The sequence below is a fragment of the Rhodotorula toruloides genome (assembly GCF_000320785.1).
Source record: "Rhodotorula toruloides NP11 unplaced genomic scaffold Scaffold33, whole genome shotgun sequence".
NCBI classification, from domain to species: Eukaryota; Fungi; Basidiomycota; class Microbotryomycetes; order Sporidiobolales; family Sporidiobolaceae; genus Rhodotorula; species Rhodotorula toruloides.
The window spans coordinates 87288-105385 of record NW_015622993.1 but is presented as its reverse complement, the minus strand read 5'-3'; the positions used below and the strand labels follow the sequence as shown (position 1 = coordinate 105385).

Genomic DNA, 18098 nt, shown 5'->3' with positions numbered 1-18098 from the left:
GAACTCGAGATGGGAGCCCAATTCTCCTTGTCGCCTCCCTCTCGCTCCTGCACACTCGCCGACACCGCTCACATCGCTTCTCCGAGCGCGATGGAGGCACCAGAAGAGGACGCAGAGGTGCGTGGAGCTCTCACGCTGCTCACCGTGACCCTACAGCTGCTGATTCGCCCTTCGCATCCCCTCATCTCCCCTTCACTCGACCTTGACCCCGTCCCGACTCACGCCCCCGCAGTTCCTCTCGCTCTCTGCGCCCGTGCAGGGAGTCACTCTACGACTCTCTCAGCCGTTCGACTTTGACAATGCGGCGGGAGGGAAGGCAGAACCAGGCAACTTGTTTGCTGTGAGCAACGAGTTCGGGTGGATTGTGGCTGCCAGAAGCGAAGGCGGTGAGTCAACCTGTTCTCTGAGATCGGTTTGAGTCGCTCTCGAAGGGGTAGCGCTTTACATGACTTGCCATGGCTGCGGTGTGACTTTCGTTCGGGACTCTGATGAGCGAGGAGGAAGGGCCGCCCAAACAGCAGTTCGAATGCAGTTTGATGGCACTCGAGCGAACGCTGAGTTTGTCGGTCTCCCTGCAGGCTTCGCCCTCTTCTCCCTCCCCACCATCCGTTCCACCCTCGCCAGTGCTTCCCCTCACTCGACACCCAATGTCCCGCCCACACTCTCAGTCTCGACGACAGCACCAGTCGACTTCTTACGATTCGCGATGGGCGAGAAAATCGTTGTCGCGGGCTTGCGGGACGGGAGCGTGGCGATTTGGCGGTTGAAGAGTCTGGTCGAGGGCAACGTACGTCTTCTCTCATTACGCTTGAACGCAGACTACTGATCTCGGCTGTGAACAGACCGCGCCTCTGCGAACGATCCCAGCCGTCGCGCCCTCGCCCTTACTCGATGTCTGTCCCAATCCCGCCCCCGACTCGCCCCTTCTCGCGATCATCTCGCCTGCCGCTCCTATGACCGTCTTCAACATCGAGTCCAGCTCCATCCACGCCACCTTCTCGCCATCATTCACCGCGACTGCCGGATGCTGGAGCGTCAAGGGCAAGCAGATTGCCGTCGGGACTCGCGGTGGAACCGTCTCGCAGCTCACGCCCGAAGGCGAGCAGAAGGCATCACTTGCCCTTCCTTCGGATCTCGCGACGCAGGGCGGTGAATGGGAGGTGCGGTCGATTGAGTGGCTCGAAAACAACGTCTTCCTCGTTACGTACGGCCGGCCTCGCACAGCTGGTGAGGAGCCGCAGCACGAGGACGAAGTGTTTGTCTTAACGAAGGGAGCCGGTGGAGCAGTCGAGTATGCGAGGTTCACGGACCCTGCGCCGCCTTTCGGAATGATGGGACGACAAGGGCGGCGATGGGTCGGCAGGTTCAAGAACTGGTGCGTTGGCTCGAGCCTCGCTTACATTGGTGCTTACACACTTTGCGCCCGCAGGGAGCCCTTCAAGCACCTGCTCTTCATGGCCAACGCCCCCTCAGGCGACATTGGCGTCATCGGTCAATCAGCCACCGCCTCTTACCCTCCCGGCTCTTCCTCCGGCTGGGCGACTCTCGCGCTTCCCGATTCGTCCCGACCTACCCTTCCGCTCGGCGAAGCTGGCGAGGACGCATGCCCCCTCTCGCTCGACCTCGACCTCTCCATCCCGGACGGAGGGGGTCAGCGAAAACCGGCTGTTCTCGTCTACACAAGCCAGGGCATCGTCGCGTACTGGCGCATTACGAACGAGAAGTGCGAGAGGTACGATGGCATGGTGACGAGTCGAGACGTCTTGACGCAGGAGGGCGACGCGCCTTCGACAGCCGTTCCGGCTGCTGCGCCTGCTTCTGCCGCACCGCCAGGCTTCGCCGGCTTTGGTATTTCTAGTGCAGCGACGTCGACTGCCTCCGCCGCTCCATCGGCGTTCAGCGCGTTCTCCAGTCCATCGTCGACTTCAGCGTTCGGCGCCTCTGCATTTGGCTCGACGCCGGCTTCAACCGCTCCTGCGTTCGGCACGACAGCGACGCCGGCATTCGGCTCGACCTCCGGCTTTGGCGCCTTCTCGAAGCCCGCTGCATCCACGCCGACCGCCTCACCGTTCGCAACGGCAACTTCGACAGGCGGCGGGTTCGCCTCTGTTCCGTCTTCGGGAGGCTTCGCCTCCTTCGGTTCGAGCGGATCGGCATTCGGTTCCGCTGCTTCGACTACGAAGACGGCTTCGCCATTCGGCAGCGGTAGCGCGTTCGGATCAGGCGGGTCCGCCGGCACGCCGGTCTTCGGTTCAGCCTCGACGCCGGCGTCGACGGGAGGAGGTTCGTCAGGCTTCGCTGCCTTTGGTGCGGCGGCAGGCGCAGGAGCGGCAACCAGCGGATTTGGCGCGTTTGGAGGCAAGCCGTCCGTTTTCGGCGGCGCGGCAGCAACGCCGTCGACTTCTTCGACCAGCGCTTTCGGTTCTGCCGGCACGGCACCCAAGTTTGCTTTCGGAGCAACGCCAAGCACCGCCGCGAAGTCCCCTCTCGCCGCTCGTCAATCGGCTGACTCGGACAACGAGGATGAGATGGCGGACGAGGAAGGCGTCGCTGCTGAATCAAGGGTCGACGAGCCGCCCGACCTCGAGCCGACTCGTACGGGTCTCGATTTCGCGCAAAGTGTGCGCGAAGCCGAGATGAAGCCGTCGACACCGGCTGCAAGGGAGGAATCGAAGGGTCCCGAGGGTCTCAGCTTTGGCGGCTTCGGGCTCGGAGGGTCGACAACTACACCTGCGGCTGACAAGCCTGCGACCAGCATCTTCGGTTCGACTGCGGCAACGGCAACCCCTCCAGCTGCGACTGCACTCAAAACGCCTGCATTCGGCGGTTTTGGTTCTTCCTCAACGACCGCGCCCATCTTCGGTGGTGGCGGATTCGGATTCGGTCAGAAACTCGCTGCAACCCTCGAGGCGCAGAAAGACGAGGCTCCGGCCGTGGCAAAGAAGGAGGAGGACAAGCCGGCATCTGGCTTCGGGGCGTTCTCGGCGCCAACGGGTGGCTTCGGAGCTTTTGCGCCGCAGAAGGACGGCAACGCTGAGGCTTCGAAATCAGCCTTCGGGGTCGGCGGGTCTGCATCGACAGCCGGTGGTTTCGGGGCGTTCGCAGCGAAAAAGGACGCGCTCGAGACGAAGCAGGAGCCGCTAGCTCTACCGACGCCTACGCCACCTGCCGACAAGCCGGCGACATCATCCTCAACTACCTCGACGAACGGCTTCTCGTTCGCTCCCGCTGCTAGTTCGACCGGGTCGGCCCAAGGCTCCGGTGCCTTCGCATCGCCCAAGCCGTTGCAGTCTACCGAGACCGCAGCGGATCACGAGGCGCCAAAGGCGGAGAAGGGTGAGCGGGCGGTCGCGGAGACGGGGGAAAAGGAGGAGACGAGAGCAGAGCCGACCACGACTCCCGCGAAGTCTGCGTCTGCGTTTGGCGCCGGCGACATCGCGTCTCCCGCGCCGTCGACACCCGCGAACGAGCGTCCCGCACCAGCGGCGAAGGCGGAGGATGCGGGCGGAGAGGGCGAGAAGGAAGAGGAGCGAGAGGATGAGGAGGACGCAGGCGAAGAGGAAGAAGAGGAAGAGGAGGAAGATCAGGAAGCGGAGGAGGAGGAGACGGAAGAGGAGGAAGAGGTGGCGGAAGAGAAGGCGTCCATGCTCAAGAGCGAAGAGAAGCCCAAGCCGGCGTTCTCTTTCGCCGCACCAGCCGCCAGCAACGCAGGGACAGCCGGCTTCCCCAAGCCAGCCTCGCCCGGCGGCTTCGGCTCCTTCGCAACCTCCAGCTCGACGACAGGCTTTGGCTTCGGGTCAGCATCCTCGACACCGAAGACTCCCACGACCGGCTTCTCGTTCGGCGGCACGCCCGCCGCCGCTCCCGCGTCGTCCGCTACCGCTGGCTTCTCTTTCGCGCCCACAAAGCCCGGCTCGCAAGCACACGCCGCACCTACGACGACGGCGAAGCCTTCCGAGCCCATTACCGTACCATCGCCAAAGGAGAAGTCGACCACGAAGAGCCTCTTCGGCTTCGCCAGTAGCCCGCCAGACGAGAAGAAGCGGAGTCAACCTGCGGGCAGCCTCCTCGGCCGTCTGGGCGCGAAGGACGAAGAGCCGGAAGAAGCGGAAGAAGAGCCGCAGGAAGAAGGGGGATCGGAGGAGGGGTCTGACGAAGACGCGAGCGAATTCGAGGAGGAGCCGTCTGAGAAAGAAGAGGAGGAGCCAGTGTCGAGCGTCCCAGCAGCGCCGTCCTCCTTGCTCTCCCGCCTCAGCCCTGCACCGCCGTCTCCAGCAGCCGAGCCCTCAACTTCCGCATCCGCACCAGCGGTCAAGGCCCCTGCGTTCAGCTTCCCCTCTCCAGCGACAGCAGCGTCGCCCAGTCCCGCTGGTCCAGCGGGTAAGTCGCCGTTCAGCTTCGCCACGCCGCCTTCAGCATCGTCGGCCGCGACACCTACGCCTCCCGCCAAGCCACCTTCCTTCCTCAACTTTGCCTCCTCTACACCCAAGACCAGCTCGCCTCTCGCCGCCCCACCCCTAGGCGTACCTGCCTTTTCCTCGTCCGCGCCAAGGGTTCCTTTGCCGCTGTCGCTCGCGCCTTCAGCCCTCAAGGTGGAGGGGAAGTCGTCAGCGGCAGCCGCACAGCCGGCTGCGCCCGCTCCGACCGCAAGTTCTCCTTTCTTGTCTGGTTCAGCGCCCACTTTGCCTGTGCCGACGACAGCGACCGCCGCGAAACCAATCGCTGCACCAGCTCCGGATGCCGGCTCCAAGCCATCTCTCGAAGCGCAATCGGCACCGCCGGTCAGCACTGCAGCTCCTGCGCCCGTGTTCGACGCCGCTGGCCCTCGACAGAGGACGCCGCTGGCGAGCACCACTGCGCCGAAGCTCGGCACCCAGCTGCTTGCCGCGGAAGGTGCAGCGGCACCGGCCGTCGAGGAGAAGGGAATGGCCGGCGAGTTCCTCAAGGCTTACTTGAGCGTGCAGAAGGACTTCGAAATTGTGCGTGTTGCCCTCTGCCCCGCTCCGGGCGAGCTGAGTTGACTTCCTGCCGCAGCTCCGCGAGAATGCAGCCATCATCAAAGACTTTGTCGCCGATCTCGCGAAGCCGTGCCAGCCGTCGACTGTCCAGTCGAAAAATGGCCGCGGCCAGTATGACGACAAGTTTTGGTCGTTCGGCGATCTCGACCAGCTCAAGCGCCTAACGAAGGACGCGAAGCCGGGCGTCGAGTCGCTACACGCTGCCGCTATCAGCCAGAAGCGCCGCGTCGCCGAGTTGGAGAGTCAGCTGCTTAAGGGTGAGTCGCCGCCTCCGCCTGCGCTTGAACACGCTGACGCTCCTTCTCTGAGCAGCCGAGACGAAACGCGAAGAGGCCGGCCGCTTTATTCGCGCCCGCGCCGACCCAGCCTTCGCCAAGATGGTCCGGGTACGCCAGCTCGGCCCGGAGCAGTCGGAGAACCAGCGCAAGATACGCCTTCAGATGCAAGCAGCCATCGCGTCGGCTGAGCAACTTGAGGAGCACATGCTCAATCTCAAGAAGCGGCTGACGGACGAGAAACTTGGTCGCCAATCCTTCAAGTGCGTCACGCCTCCCCCAAGCGATTCAAGTCGAGGGCTGACGAGATTTCGCCGCCTTGCAGAGCTCCTTCGCTCGACTCCGTCAGCCGGGCGCTGCGGAACATCTCGCTCGCCGTGTCGGAGAAGACGCTCGAGTTGGACGACCTCACGCTGCGCCTCGACTCCGTCCGCCTGCAGCCTGCAAGCAACGCAACACCTCGTCGGAAGCTCCTGCAGCGGTCGTCCTCCCTCGCCCTCGACGAGCGTTTGCAGCGTTCTCCGGCTCTTCAACCGTCAAACGTGACCGGAGATCCGTCGAACGCAGCGGTGACGGCCGAGGCGGCTCTTCAAGCTGAACGGTCGGGTGCCATCCTCAAACGGGCGCTCCTCGCCGCACGGAAGGACCAGCCGCTCCTCAACCGCAGCGCCTGTGGCTCCAAGACCTCCCGTTTGGCGAAGCCGCCCGCAGACATCCAGCTCGCTTTTTCGCAAGGACCGATCACTGGCGAACGGCTTCCGCGACCGAGGCGCTTCGTTCCCCCTCCGCCTTCAACTCCCTCAATTCCGTCGACTCCTACGACTTCATCGACGTTTGCAAACAGCATCGAGCCTATCACTGCAACGCCGACGCCGCTCCTCGCGACCCCGTCGGCGCCGGCTGCATCCTCTCGCCCGCCTCTCTCGCCATTCGCAACCTCAACCCCGATTTCTTTCGGCGCGTCCGCGGTAACTCCGACAAGCGTCCCATCGTTCACACCGTCAGCAGCGCCTGCCGCCAAAAAGCCTGCATTTGGTCTGCCGTCCGTGTCGCTTGCGTCTGCGGTCGTCCCGCCAACAGCGTTTACGCCGGCCTCTTTCCCGTCCGCAAAGCCGACTGTAGCGCCGCCTGTCGACGCACCTGCGCTCGGTTCGGCCGTCGGTACATCAGGGACTCCTCCTCCGGTCTTCCCGTCTCTGACGCTCAAAGCGGCTCCGCAAATCTCGTTCGCGGCGCCGATCTCCGCTCCTTCGCCATCCTCGACCTCGAACACATCGCCTGCGGCAAGCTCACGAGGCTCGGCCTCGCGGCAAACGTCGTCGCGCCACCATACCGGCGCTGTGCAGCTCAAACCTGCGACTGGTCAGCCGGCGCCTGCCGCCTCGACGTTCGACTGGGGCCCACTGCCGTCGAGCCTGACAAATGGTTTCCCGAGCAGCCCTTCGACGTCGATGGCATCGGCCAAACCCGCCGCGCCCTCCGGATTCTCGTTCGCCACGACTCCAGCCGCTACGCCAAGCAAGCCCGCGGCTCCGACGTTCTCATTCGCAACAGCTGCGTCGACTTCGACCCCGACCAAGTCCGCGGCTCCGAGCTTCTCTTTCGCAAGCACGACTTCCGCAACCACGCCAGCGAGCAAGCCAGCGTTCGCTTTCGCGACGACAACCCCAGCGGGAACGCCGACGGGCAAGGCACCGTTCTCCTTCGCTGGATTCGGCTCGACGAAGCCCGCTCCTGCAGCGAATGTGGCAGCACCCGATGCGGAAGAAGAGGAAGGATCGGGCGAGGAGGAAGAAGAGGAGGACTGGGAGGGCGAGGACGGTGAGTTCGGTGACGAGGATTACGACGAGGACGAGGAGGGACTGGACACGATCAGCGAGGCGAACGAGGAGGATGACCAGTAGCGGGAAGGATGGAACGGGGTCCTGCAAGGCTATTCTATCGCACGCGCTCACGTCCGCTTTCTCGCTTGGCTTTTCGAAAGGTCCTGCTTCATGCTACGTTGTCTGCCGCAAGCTGGACTGATGTGGGCCGGCCGACATGGACGCTCTCCCTCCCTTGTCCTCCTCCCGCTCACTGCTGTCGCACGCTCACCCGCTGAGAGCCTCGCTGCTACTTGCTACTGCTTCAGAACACGTCTCGGACTGCTCTTCTTCTGCTCGCCGGACCCACCAAGCAGGTGCGCCCGCGTTGTCGCCCTCGCAATCCTCATCACTGGTCCTGACCGCGTCTCGCTCGTTGCCCGCAGCCCAAGATGCCGAAGGACTACCTGACGAGCCTTCCCGCCGAACTGTTCGACTACATCTGCCAGCTCGTGCACGCATACGATCCGAAAACTCGCTCTTCCAGCGACCAATACCTCGGCTCCATCTCCAAGGCCTTCCTCCCGTTTGCTCGACAGCGAGTCTTTCCGCGTCTCTACATCCGAGATGAGCGCAAGGCCGAGAAGGCTGTGATTGTCCTTGCCGCAAGCCCCGAAGCTGCCGCATGCGTCGCGAGCTTGACGCTGTCTTTGACCGAGGACGCCCTGTCGACGCAGAAGATCAAGGCGAGCGTGCTCAACCAAGCGATCTCGAACCTCACTCGCGTGAAGAAACTCTCAGTCACCGGCGCAGGACGCTTCGCAAAGGCGCTCCTGTCACCTCGCAAGGCCGGTCTCTTGCCGTCTCTCGAGGATCTCACCATCAGCGGCCGATTCGAAGGATGGGCAGACCCCCTCGCACCCTCCTTCTACCGCAACCTTGGTCGCTACTCTCGCCTTGCCAAGCTGAGCCTCGACATCCAGTCAAAGCCGGAAGGCCGTTCGCAGCGGGCGAAGGCAGTGGAGCGCATCGCGATGCCGTGGTCCTTCTGGCTCCTGATGTTGTCCGGTCAAGGAATTGACAACCCGACAGCGAGCGCCCTAGCCGCCAGCCTCGGCTCGACGGCGCTGTCGCTGCACGGTCCCATCGGAACGATCACGACAATGTCAGACCGCCTTCGTGACCTGCCCAGGAGCGTTATTCAACTAGTGCTTGCTCAGCCCATATCTATGAAGGAGGACATCAGCGCGACGCTCAAGACTTGCCCTTGGGTGATCGCACTGAGTCTTGAGGCCGGCTTCGACTGCTCGGCAATCCTCCGGTCCCTCAGTCGCTCGTTGCCTCGTCTCGCCCAGCTTGATCTCCAGCCTAACCGTACCTTTACAACCGAGGACATCCTCGCAGTTCTCGAAGGCCCAGCCAAGATCAGCAGTCTCCAGTTGCTCGGCGTGCACGAACCTGACTGGGGCGACTACGAGTTGTGGCCCGAACCGGACGAGCTCATCCCCGTTATTGAGGTCGCGGAGCGCGAGAACGTCAAGCTTAGGGGCGAGTGGGCAGAACTTGCGATCAAGCGGAAGAAGGCGCACGACGCCCGTCTCGAAGCTGAGCGCGAGAAGGAGCAGGAGAAGCGGCGCGAGATCTCGAGGGCGGCGGCCGCATCGGCGGCAGAGTGGTGAAGGAAGGCTGGACTGTGAACAATGCTTGTCTGGTGGGTTTGTAACGTCGCCGCCGTCCTTTCCTTCCGTCCGTCGCGAGACGACACTTGAGAGCGCCTCGCTTTCCCGCCTTCGCACGGGTTTCGTCGGCTTTTCTAAGCAACGCTCGACCAGTACCAGCTCACTGCAACGGAAAGGCGCTGTTGGGAGGGCCAACTTGCACGCTTCCCTCCCTTGTCCTCCTCTCGCTCGCTGTGTCGCACGCTCACCCGCTGAGAGCTTCGCTACTGCTTGCTGCTGCTTCAGATCACGTCTCGGATCGCCCTTCTTCTGCTCGCCGGATCCGCCAAGCAGGTGCGCACGCGTTGTCGCCCTCGCAATCCTCATCAGTCCTGACCTCGTCTCGCTCGTTTCCCGCAGCACACGATGCCGAAGGACTACCTGACGAGCCTTCCGCCCGAACTCTTCGACTGCATCTGCCAGCTCGTCGTCACCGCGAAGCCGAAGCAGTACCTCGGCGGCATCTCGAAGGCATTTCTGTCGACCTCCCGGCGCCTCTGCTTCGCGACCACGACTGTACGATCTTTCCAAAGACTCCAACAGCTCTGTCGACTCGTCAGCGAGAGCTCCGGCGTGGCTTTCTTCGTAAAGGAACTCCGGCTCCACCTTGAGGGCGAGGATATCGGACAACCGCGAGCGAAGGAGCTGGCAACGCTGTTCGGATCCCTCACATCGACCACGCACCTCGAGATTGAAGGCTCCGCCAGGATCGCCAAGATGGTCCTCGCGCCCAAGACCGCCGGTCAATACCTCCCGAAACTCGTCTCGCTTTGCCTCCTCGATCCTTTCCACGGCTGGGCGAACCCGTTCGCGCCGGATCACTACGCCAACTTGAAGCACTACCCCCACTTCAATGTTCTCGAGCTCACGGTCAGGCGAAGTCGGGCCAGCCTTGGTCGATACCAGCAGCGAGGCCGGCTGCCCGACTGGCGTCCGTGGGGCTGGTGGCTGTCTCTGCGCGGACCTATACTCGGCAACCCGGCTGTACACGACCTCTTGTCCTGGTTCGAGTACCCCGAAGGGCTGTACCTGCACGAAACCGAACCCTTGACGGCGACCGAGTCTCTCGACAGCCTCCTAGACTGCCTTCCTGAGCCCGACGGTCTTCGCTGGCTGTCGCTTGCGTCCTTCGGAGGTCAGGCGAATATGGCACAGGCGTTGACCAAGTTCAATCTCTCGTACGGTCTCGAGTTTCGCAGCGGCGCCTATCACCGCGATTGTCTTCCGGTCATCAGTAAAATGCAGGAGCTCGAAGAACTCAGCTTCTACGACAACCTTTGCATCACCATCCGCGATCTTACAACCCTGATCACCGGGCCGGACAAGCTAGCCTCTCTCGTGAAGGTCGAGCTTCACAATGTGTGGGATAGGTGGAAGGAGGAGGAGTGGATCGACGACTTTGGCTACGAATTGGAGCGTTACGGAGGATGGTCGAGCGAGTTCAGTCTCTCGGGACTCGCCGAATTGCTCAAGATTGCGGATGAGGAGGGTGTTGAGTTTGAGGGCCTCGCTGTCTCGCTCGCCCGCGAGAGGCTGGCCGACCGCAGGCTGATTGAACAAGTGTCGCGTCCTTGACACTGTACTGCAATGTTGCGTCGCAGCTTTGGCCTCTCGTTCGACCAGCGAAAGCGCGGTTTCGCAAGCTTTGCACGCCGCTGCTGCTACAGATCGAAAGCCTCACTCTTCCAAGTCAACACTTCACCCTGCTCCCGCCGCCCATACTCCACCCACTCCTCCCTCGCTTCCTCCACCTCGCCCGGAAGCCGCATCACCTTCCTCCCGACCCGCCGACCTTCCCTCACCTCGCTCCTCACTTCGTCCCTCACCGCTCGCCGTAAACCCTTCTTCTGGCCGTCCGGATGAGGGATCGACGCTTCGCCTGGAGAGAGGACGACGCCTTCTGAGCCGAGTCCGACGGTCGCTTCTTCGGAGGAGAGGTCGAGCGTGATACCGCGTGAGTTGAGCTGGACGTCGTCGAGAGTCGGGGCGGCAGTGGCGGCTGAGGCGGGCGAAGAGGGCGTTGAAGGGGAGGACGGTTGATCGTTGCCGGTGCCGAGCAAGACCTGCCATCCAGCCTTAAACCATCTCCACACCGCCTGCTTCGCCCCGTCCTCCCCTCTGCTTGCCCCCCGCACTCCCACCTTCTCACCCTCCTCCTCGCTCCTCAACTTCCTATCCCTTTCCTTCACGCTCCAGCCGACTCTCCCAACCCACTCCACCCCGGCCTCAACAACCTTCTCCCTCACTTCCTTCTCCACCACCTTCCTTACAGCCGTCTGCAAGATAGGTCGGAGGAGCCACATCAACCAAGGATGCGAGGAATGGTGAGGCGTGATACGGAAGTCTTCGAGGGTGACTTGCGTCTCGGCGGGGTCGAGGTCGAAGAGCGTCCGTGCGGCGGGTGAGGAGAGCGTGGACGTGACGAGCGAGAAGGATAGTCCGCTGGAGGGGTTTGAACCGAGACGGAGGTCGAGAAGGCCGCTTTCGCTGAGGGTTGGGAAGCAAGGGATGCCGGTATGGTAAGAGGCGAAGTAGCCGACATTCTCGACTTCGAGGCGGAGGCCGGTGACTTCGAGGCGGGTAGAGGCGAAGGCGGAAGTGCGTAAGGAGAGGGAGGAAGGAGGAGGAGCGGGTACGGAAGCGGAGAGGGGGAGGGCGAGAGTCGAGCAGCCGTGCGAGGGAGTGTAGGTCAGGGCTGTTGTTTGGCGAATGGAGATGGAGGAGGGGACGAGCGAGTTTGAGAGGAGTGAGGGAGGTTCGATGGCGAGCGAGACGGCGGGCGAGGCGAACTCGATTCTGCGCACAAGTTTTCGATGTCAGCTCAGCCTGCAGAGACGACATGGCTTGCGCAGCACACCTTGGTAGCGACATCTCAGCAAGCACGCCAACAACCCTCGGCCAAACCCACTCGACCAAATCAGCCCAAATAGCGTTCAACGGCTGTCCTTCCACAACCTGCAACGCTTTCCCACCTGCGACCTCGACCCATCCCACTACCGCTTCTCCGAGTTGTTCGACAGCCGTGGCGGTTCGATGAAGAAGTGGGTCGGAGGCGACTTTCGAGATGGCGTCGACGAGGAGCGAGAAGGCGTCTCCGATGGCAGCGCGAAGGACTGGATCGTCCTGTCCGACTTGCGACGCCGTCTCCCGTAGCCTCCCGATAGCGGCATAGCACTTCCTCGACCCCGCCCAGCCAGGCTCGAGCAACGCCCGGTCGACGAGCGAGTCGAGTTGCGAGAATAGTGTCGAAAGAGCATGCGGATTTGTCGATGGGTTCGAGGGTGAGAGACGGGAAGTGAGAGTCTTGAACGATGTGCGGAGCGGAGCGAGGGAGGCTGGTCCGCCTGTGAAGGGCTCGAGAAGGGGGATGAGCATGTGTGACGGGTCGGTTAGTTGGCGAGGAGTCGAAGGCGAGGCGCGAGAGTCGATGTCGATGGAGGGCGTGAGTTCGTCGATGGCTTGACGAATGTATGAATGTGCGAGGGACAGGAGTGTGCGGGTAGCGCCTTGATACGCCTGAGTCGACTGGAGCTGGACAAGGACCTGCAGTGGGAAAGGGTCAACAAGCGAAGATTTGACGGGACACGACGAACGGACCTGCTGTAAGCGCTCCACGAACTCGTCCTTTATCTCCTGCACCGACTCGTCCGCCCTTAATCCTCCCTCCCCCTTCTTCTGCGCCTCTGGCCCAATAACACCCTCCACCACTACCTCCACAACATCCTTCACCGTCTCGCCTGCTTCGGCACTGACCAATTCATCGCCCTCCGCTTTCTCAATCGTCGCGCTGAAATAGTCACGCAGGAGGACGACCAAGTCCGAGAGGAGGGAGAGGAATGCGGGGGCGGTGAGGGTGAGTTGGAGGAGGGTCAAGAGGGAAGAGTGCGCTGCTGAGAGGTCGGATGGGGAAGGGGTGGGAATTGACGTAGAAGGGAGATCTGCGCAACAGAGCGGTCAACCCAATCCAAGGATCCGAGAGAGAAAGGTCCGAGAACGCACCAATGTCCACCCTCGTCTTCCGACAAGCCCACACAAACTCCTGCCACCCATCGCCCGTCCCTTCCTCTCCCGTTTGTCCAACCCACACCTCTCGCTCCTCATCCCACTCAACCCTCGGATTCCTTGCCCTCACCAATTCCTCCAAATTCTGCACCACTTCCCGCAACGCGGAACGTACTTTCTCTCCTTCCTTGGAGAGCGTCGCGGCGTTGGTGAGATACGGGACTTGGTGGAAGTCGGACAGAAAGGACGAGTCGAGTAGCGCGCGAAAGAGGGTGAGGAGCTGTAAGGTGGAGGGGAGTGAGCCGGCGCGGATGGCGGCGAGTGAGCGGGTCAAGTAGGGGAGCGTAAGGGTGTCGCGGGCCTCTTGAGGAGGTGGAGCGGGTCGTGGGCAAGGACGCGGACGAGGAGGTCGAGAACGGGGAGAGGATGCGGGCGAGGCGAGCAGCGGGGTGCTTTCGTCCGCGAGTGAGGCCACATCGCCCGTCGTGTGCGCCTGCATGATGGTGAAGTCTGCGTGACGAGCGAACTCCGCAAAGCGATGAGATCAGCCGGGAGCGGCCACGGGTCACGTGATCGGCACCGGGAGGAGGGGAAACGATTCTCCCTCGCTCTCTCTCCTCTCCTCTCCCCTCTTCTGCTCATAGCTCCACTCCCGCAGACACCATGCCCGACACCCACACCCCCAGCGCATCCACCGACACTCCCGCGTCGTACAAAGCCGCACTCGAGATCCCCATCCCCATTCCGCGCTTGACACACTCGTTCAGGCTTGTGTGTGATCTGGAGGCTGTGAGGAGTGTCGGGGAGGGACTGCATGGGGATGGCGGGCAGTGAGTTTCGCTTGTATTCACTTTCAGCGCGAGGGAGGAGCGGGAGGGGGTCTTGGCGCGAGTGAGCGAGAGAGGGAGGCTGACGGGTTTGAGAGGTCGCACCGCGCAAGGTTCAATTGGATCAACTTTACTGGAGGACACTTTGAAGGCTCGTGGGGTCACGGCGAGATCGTGTGCGTCGCATTCCATCCTCTTCACCCTCCCTCTTCCCCTGCTCCCGCAAGACCTGACCGCTCCGCATGTGCGCAGCGCCGGCGGCCAAGACGCACAGCATATCATGCCCTCCTCTCACCCCTCCTCCCCTCTCGCCGCGCAACTCTCAACCCGCTACCTCCTTCGCACCTCGGACGGCATTTTCATCCAAGTGCAAACCCGCGGCTGGCGTACCGGTCCTCCGCACATCCTTCAAGCACTCTCTTCCGCCGCGCGCGAGGGGTACGAGGGCGAGGTACCCGGACCAGAGGAATACAAGTTCCGTTTGTGCGTCGAGATGGAGACGGATTCGAGGAATGAGAGGTATGCGTGGTTGAATACTAGTATGTGGGTTGGGAGTGGGGTTAGGTCCGGCAGGCAGGGTGAGTCGTGCGGGGGTTCTCTTCGCTTCAGTCTTGCGATGAGAGGAGGAAGGATGCGGCGGAAACTGACGCCTTTCGTCCGCTCGTGCTTCCCTCGAAATGCGCAGTCATCTACGACGCCTACCTCATCGAGTAGGCGCTGTACTTGCACTGCAAGGAGCCGCCTGCCTTACACAGCTGAGCGCAGACGCGGATGTAGGTTGGGAAGGTCGACTCGCTCGCTTCGCTGTGCGCTCCTCTACTCGCACTCCTCGGTGGCTGCTTGGGGCTGTCGGCGCCACACCACGCCTGACATGCCGAGGATGCCACTGGCGCAGGCTGACTTGCGCCTCACCTTGTCCTCCCTCGTCTGTCGCTCGCTCGCTCGCTCGTTCGCTCGGTCGCGCTCCCAAACAAGCCACACCGAGCCAGCCGACCCTCGCCTTGCGTCTTCGGTCATGCTACAAGCCACACCGTCGATGCATCGACTCTACTGCAGAAGCCCTTACAGCGCCGCTGTCCAACTCCGAGCGGAAAGAAAGCGGAGGCAGACGCTCAAGGGCCTCTTCCTCCCCTCTTGCCGCTCACTGTGTGCGCAAATAGCACCACTCTGATTGGCTAGTGCAGCGATGTCGGCAGCAGCGGCAAGAGAGAGAGAGGCGTCGATTCCGAGCAAGCGAGACCCGCCGCTTCCCTCGTCGGCTGGCTCTGTTCCCCTCCACACGAGGGTCGTGCAAATAGCAGCGACGGGATTGGTTCGATCGGGGCTCGTTTGGGCGGTGAAAGAAGAGCGGAGCAGGAGATGCTTTGGTTCTGCTGCGTGAGCGAGCGAAGAGCGAGGGCGATACGATTCGGGAGGGCTCTTTTCGGCGGCGCTCGATTCGCTCGCTGCGGCTGGATCGGACGTGCGGTGGCAGAACGTGTGCAGCCTGTCCAGCGAAAGGGAGCCCTACATACAGACGAGGTGGCGACGTTGACGAGCGCGAGGAGGAGGAGAGGCGGACGGGCGATGAGTTCGATGGCCGGGGGGCGTGAGCGTGCGACTGTTGAAGTGGTATTAAGGCGAGCTCGCGTCCGTTTACGCCTCTGCTTGAAAGTGCGAAGTGATGACGCCCGCCGGGTTGGAAATCCCTCGCGCGCGCGCCTTCCGATCTCGCTCTCTTGCCCTTCTCTCTCTCACTCTCTCTCCTTCACTACTCGGGCTACAACTCCCTAAGTGGCTACTCAGGATGGCACACACTCGACCCTCTCCCGGCGACATCTTCGACACCCTCAGCATCGGGTTCGGACCCGCTTCTGTCGCTCTCGCCATCGCCCTCGCAGAACTCAACGCTCACCACCCGCGCCCTCAGTCCCAGCCAGTCTACTCCTCCCTCGGCGGACTACAGCACGCGCTCGGCTTCGATGCCCAACAGGTGGCGGGCGAGCAGCGCAAGAACAGCGGAGTAGAGGGGAGGAAAGTCAAGGCGGCGTTCGTCGAGCGGTACAACGGGTTCAGGTGGCACCCCGGCATGATGCTCGAGGGGAGCAAGATGCAGATCTCGTGAGTCCCGCCCTCCTCCTCCTCCTCCTCGATCCCATCGGCTTGCTACCGTCGCCGTCCGCATACTCGCTCCTCTTCCTCGGGCATTCGCTCGCTCAATCCACTCGCTGCGCCATCTCGCGCAGAGCTCACTTGCGAGCGCGGGACGAGCCGGAGCGCGACGAGGACTGCGCCGCCAATCACTGATCCCATCTCCATCCGAGACACACTAAATCTCTCGGGTCGCTGATAATCTTTTCCCCCCTCGCTCTTACCCTCCCTGCGCAGCTTCCTCAAAGACTTGGCGACTCTCCGCAACCCGCAATCACCTTACACGTTCCTCTCCTACCTCGCCTCGTTCCAGCCTTCCCGCCTCGTCTCCTTCATCTCCCTCTCGACTTTCACACCCTCCCGTCGCGAATTCGCAGACTACCTCACTTGGTGCGCGGAGAAAGTCACGGCCGAGATTCGCGCGCAGGGAGGCGAAGTCAGTTTTGGAGAAGAGGTCGTGGGCGTCGATGCGTTGAGGCCGGACGAGCACGATGAGGGAGCGGATGTCCGCGTCTTGCGAGTCACGTCCCGCGTACTCGAGACGAACGAGTTCGTACACCGATACACACGGAACCTCGTCGTCTCGGCTGGCGGGTCGCCCAAAGTCCCTCCTCAGCTCGCCGCGCCCGAACTCGTCCAGACCGGACGGGTCCTCCACACCGCTTCGTTCCTCGAGCACATTGACCGCGTCTTGCCGGAGGTCGTCGAGCACGCCGAGGAGCGACCGATCCGGTTGGCGGTGATCGGCGCAGGACAATCAGCAGCCGAGTGTTTCCTCCACCTCCGGACGAAACTCGCTCCTCTCCTCCCTTCCTTCCTCACACACCGACCGCAAATCGACATGCTCATCCGCTCCTCCGCACTCCGACCCACCGACGAAGGACAGTTCTCGAACGAGGTGTTCGACCCGAGTATGAGTCAGGCTGTTTACCGGCTCGGGGAGAAGGAGAGGGAGCGAGTGTTGGGCGAGGCCAAGGGGACGAATTACTCGATTGTGAATCCGAGGACGCTGGAGGCGGTGAGTCGCGACTCCTCCCTTCCTCGAGTGCGCGGAAACTGATGAGGCTCGAGTTTGCCCCGCTCGCGCAGGTGTACGAAACGATGTACGACCAGAAAGTCGAGGAAGACGTCGCCGTGCGCACCGGCTCGCCCGCCTCTTCCCTCACGCGCGACCCACACCTCAACATCCGTCCCTACACCGAGATCCGCGAAGCGCGCCCTACGCCTTCAGGCGCGATCGAGCTTGTCTTGTTCAACCCGATTACGAGGGAGGAGAGGAGCGTGACGTATGACGCGGTTGTGTGCGGGACGGGCTATGACAGGCAGGCTTGGAGGCGGCTGCTCTTCCCTCCCGAATCGGCGCTCGAGTCTCTCGAGGGGGAGACGATTCCCCTCGCGGCGTTGTTCGACACGGACGCCGACGACTCGCCCGCCTCCTCGTCCTCGATACCCGAGTCGAGTCCGCCCACTACCCCTCCCCCCGCCCTCTCGCTCCCCGACAGCGCCTTCACCGACCTCTCCCGTCCGCTCCCCTCGTCCTCTTCTGCATCTACGTCGTCCCGCTCTTCAAGCTCCGTCTCTCCCTCGCGCTTCGACTCCCACTCGCGCCGCTCCTCCTCGAAACCCTCTACCGCCCCGACCAGCCCTCCCTGTCCCTCCTCGCCCACCTCCAAGCGCTCCCCCTCCTCGACGCCGTCTTACAAAGTCCTCGAGAACTACCGCCTCTCCTTACCGCGCCAGACGAACGATGGGAGGGGTTTCAGGCCGACGGTTTGGTTGCAGGGGAGTTGTGAGAAGAGTCATGGGATTAGTGACTCGTTGTTGAGGTGCGTCTCCCCCTCCTCTGATTCGAGTGGGCGCTGATGAGTTGTGAGGCGGATGGAGCAGTGTACTAGCGGTCAGGAGCGGGGAAGTCGTACAGTCCCTCCTCGCCGAAGGGAACTTTGAGACGGATCACTAGACGCCTCGTCTACACCTCGTCACATCAAGACTAGAAACCTCGCTCGGAACAGAGACTCCACTCGCCGTTGTCGTTCGTACCTTGCATCTGCGTTCCATCCTCCAGCAGCACGAATTCGTCCGACTCGTCCTATCGTATTTGTATCTCCCTCAGAAGTTTAGCAGGAATGAGTCAACTAATGTAGAGATCCGAGGCGCTGACCATCGGAAGAAGGGACGCAAGAGGAGATTCTCTTTGATTCGCCTGGAACGCTTCCTTGCTTCCTTCTCGCTCACGCCACTCTCGCTTTGCTTTCTCGCTCGTCGTCGTCGCTACCACTTCCGCTTGTGAAGAGCACGCTTGTTTGCAATCTACGTACGCCGCCGC

General features: G+C 62.5%; 6 protein-coding genes across 6 annotated transcripts; 5 read left to right on the top strand and 1 right to left on the bottom strand.

Annotated features, from left to right (window-relative positions):
- Positions 1–90: 90 nt before the first annotated feature.
- Positions 91–7197, top strand: RHTO_05477 (nuclear pore complex protein Nup214; the record flags this gene model as incomplete). The annotated part of the gene is made up of 8 exons (XM_016419138.1): positions 91–117; positions 233–386; positions 579–787; positions 843–1375; positions 1430–4979; positions 5035–5275; positions 5331–5556; positions 5619–7197. The coding sequence occupies 8 exons, from the start codon at positions 91–93 to the stop codon at positions 7195–7197; spliced, it is 6519 nt and encodes a 2172-aa protein (XP_016270028.1).
- Positions 7198–7547: 350 nt separating this feature from the next.
- Positions 7548–8774, top strand: RHTO_05476 (uncharacterized protein; the record flags this gene model as incomplete). Its single annotated transcript, XM_016419137.1, has 1 exon — positions 7548–8774. The coding sequence occupies one exon, from the start codon at positions 7548–7550 to the stop codon at positions 8772–8774; it is 1227 nt and encodes a 408-aa protein (XP_016270027.1).
- Positions 8775–9179: 405 nt separating this feature from the next.
- RHTO_05475 (uncharacterized protein) lies at positions 9180–10388 on the top strand (the record flags this gene model as incomplete). The annotated part of the gene is made up of 1 exon (XM_016419136.1): positions 9180–10388. One exon carries the CDS (start codon positions 9180–9182, stop codon positions 10386–10388), a length of 1209 nt encoding a protein of 402 aa, XP_016270026.1.
- Positions 10389–10474: 86 nt separating this feature from the next.
- On the bottom strand, positions 10475–13314 carry RHTO_05474 (uncharacterized protein; the record flags this gene model as incomplete). Its single annotated transcript, XM_016419135.1, has 4 exons — positions 10475–11609; positions 11671–12356; positions 12411–12751; positions 12813–13314. The coding sequence occupies 4 exons, from the start codon at positions 13312–13314 to the stop codon at positions 10475–10477; spliced, it is 2664 nt and encodes an 887-aa protein (XP_016270025.1).
- A 164-nt stretch (positions 13315–13478) lies between these two features.
- RHTO_05473 (outer membrane protein, beta-barrel domain containing protein) lies at positions 13479–14356 on the top strand (the record flags this gene model as incomplete). Its single annotated transcript, XM_016419134.1, has 4 exons — positions 13479–13645; positions 13756–13818; positions 13895–14220; positions 14328–14356. The coding sequence occupies 4 exons, from the start codon at positions 13479–13481 to the stop codon at positions 14354–14356; spliced, it is 585 nt and encodes a 194-aa protein (XP_016270024.1).
- Positions 14357–15428: 1072 nt separating this feature from the next.
- Positions 15429–17732, top strand: RHTO_05472 (L-ornithine N5-oxygenase; the record flags this gene model as incomplete). The annotated part of the gene is made up of 4 exons (XM_016419133.1): positions 15429–15742; positions 16010–16790; positions 16862–17598; positions 17660–17732. The coding sequence occupies 4 exons, from the start codon at positions 15429–15431 to the stop codon at positions 17730–17732; spliced, it is 1905 nt and encodes a 634-aa protein (XP_016270023.1).
- Between the last annotated feature and the right edge of the window lie 366 nt (positions 17733–18098).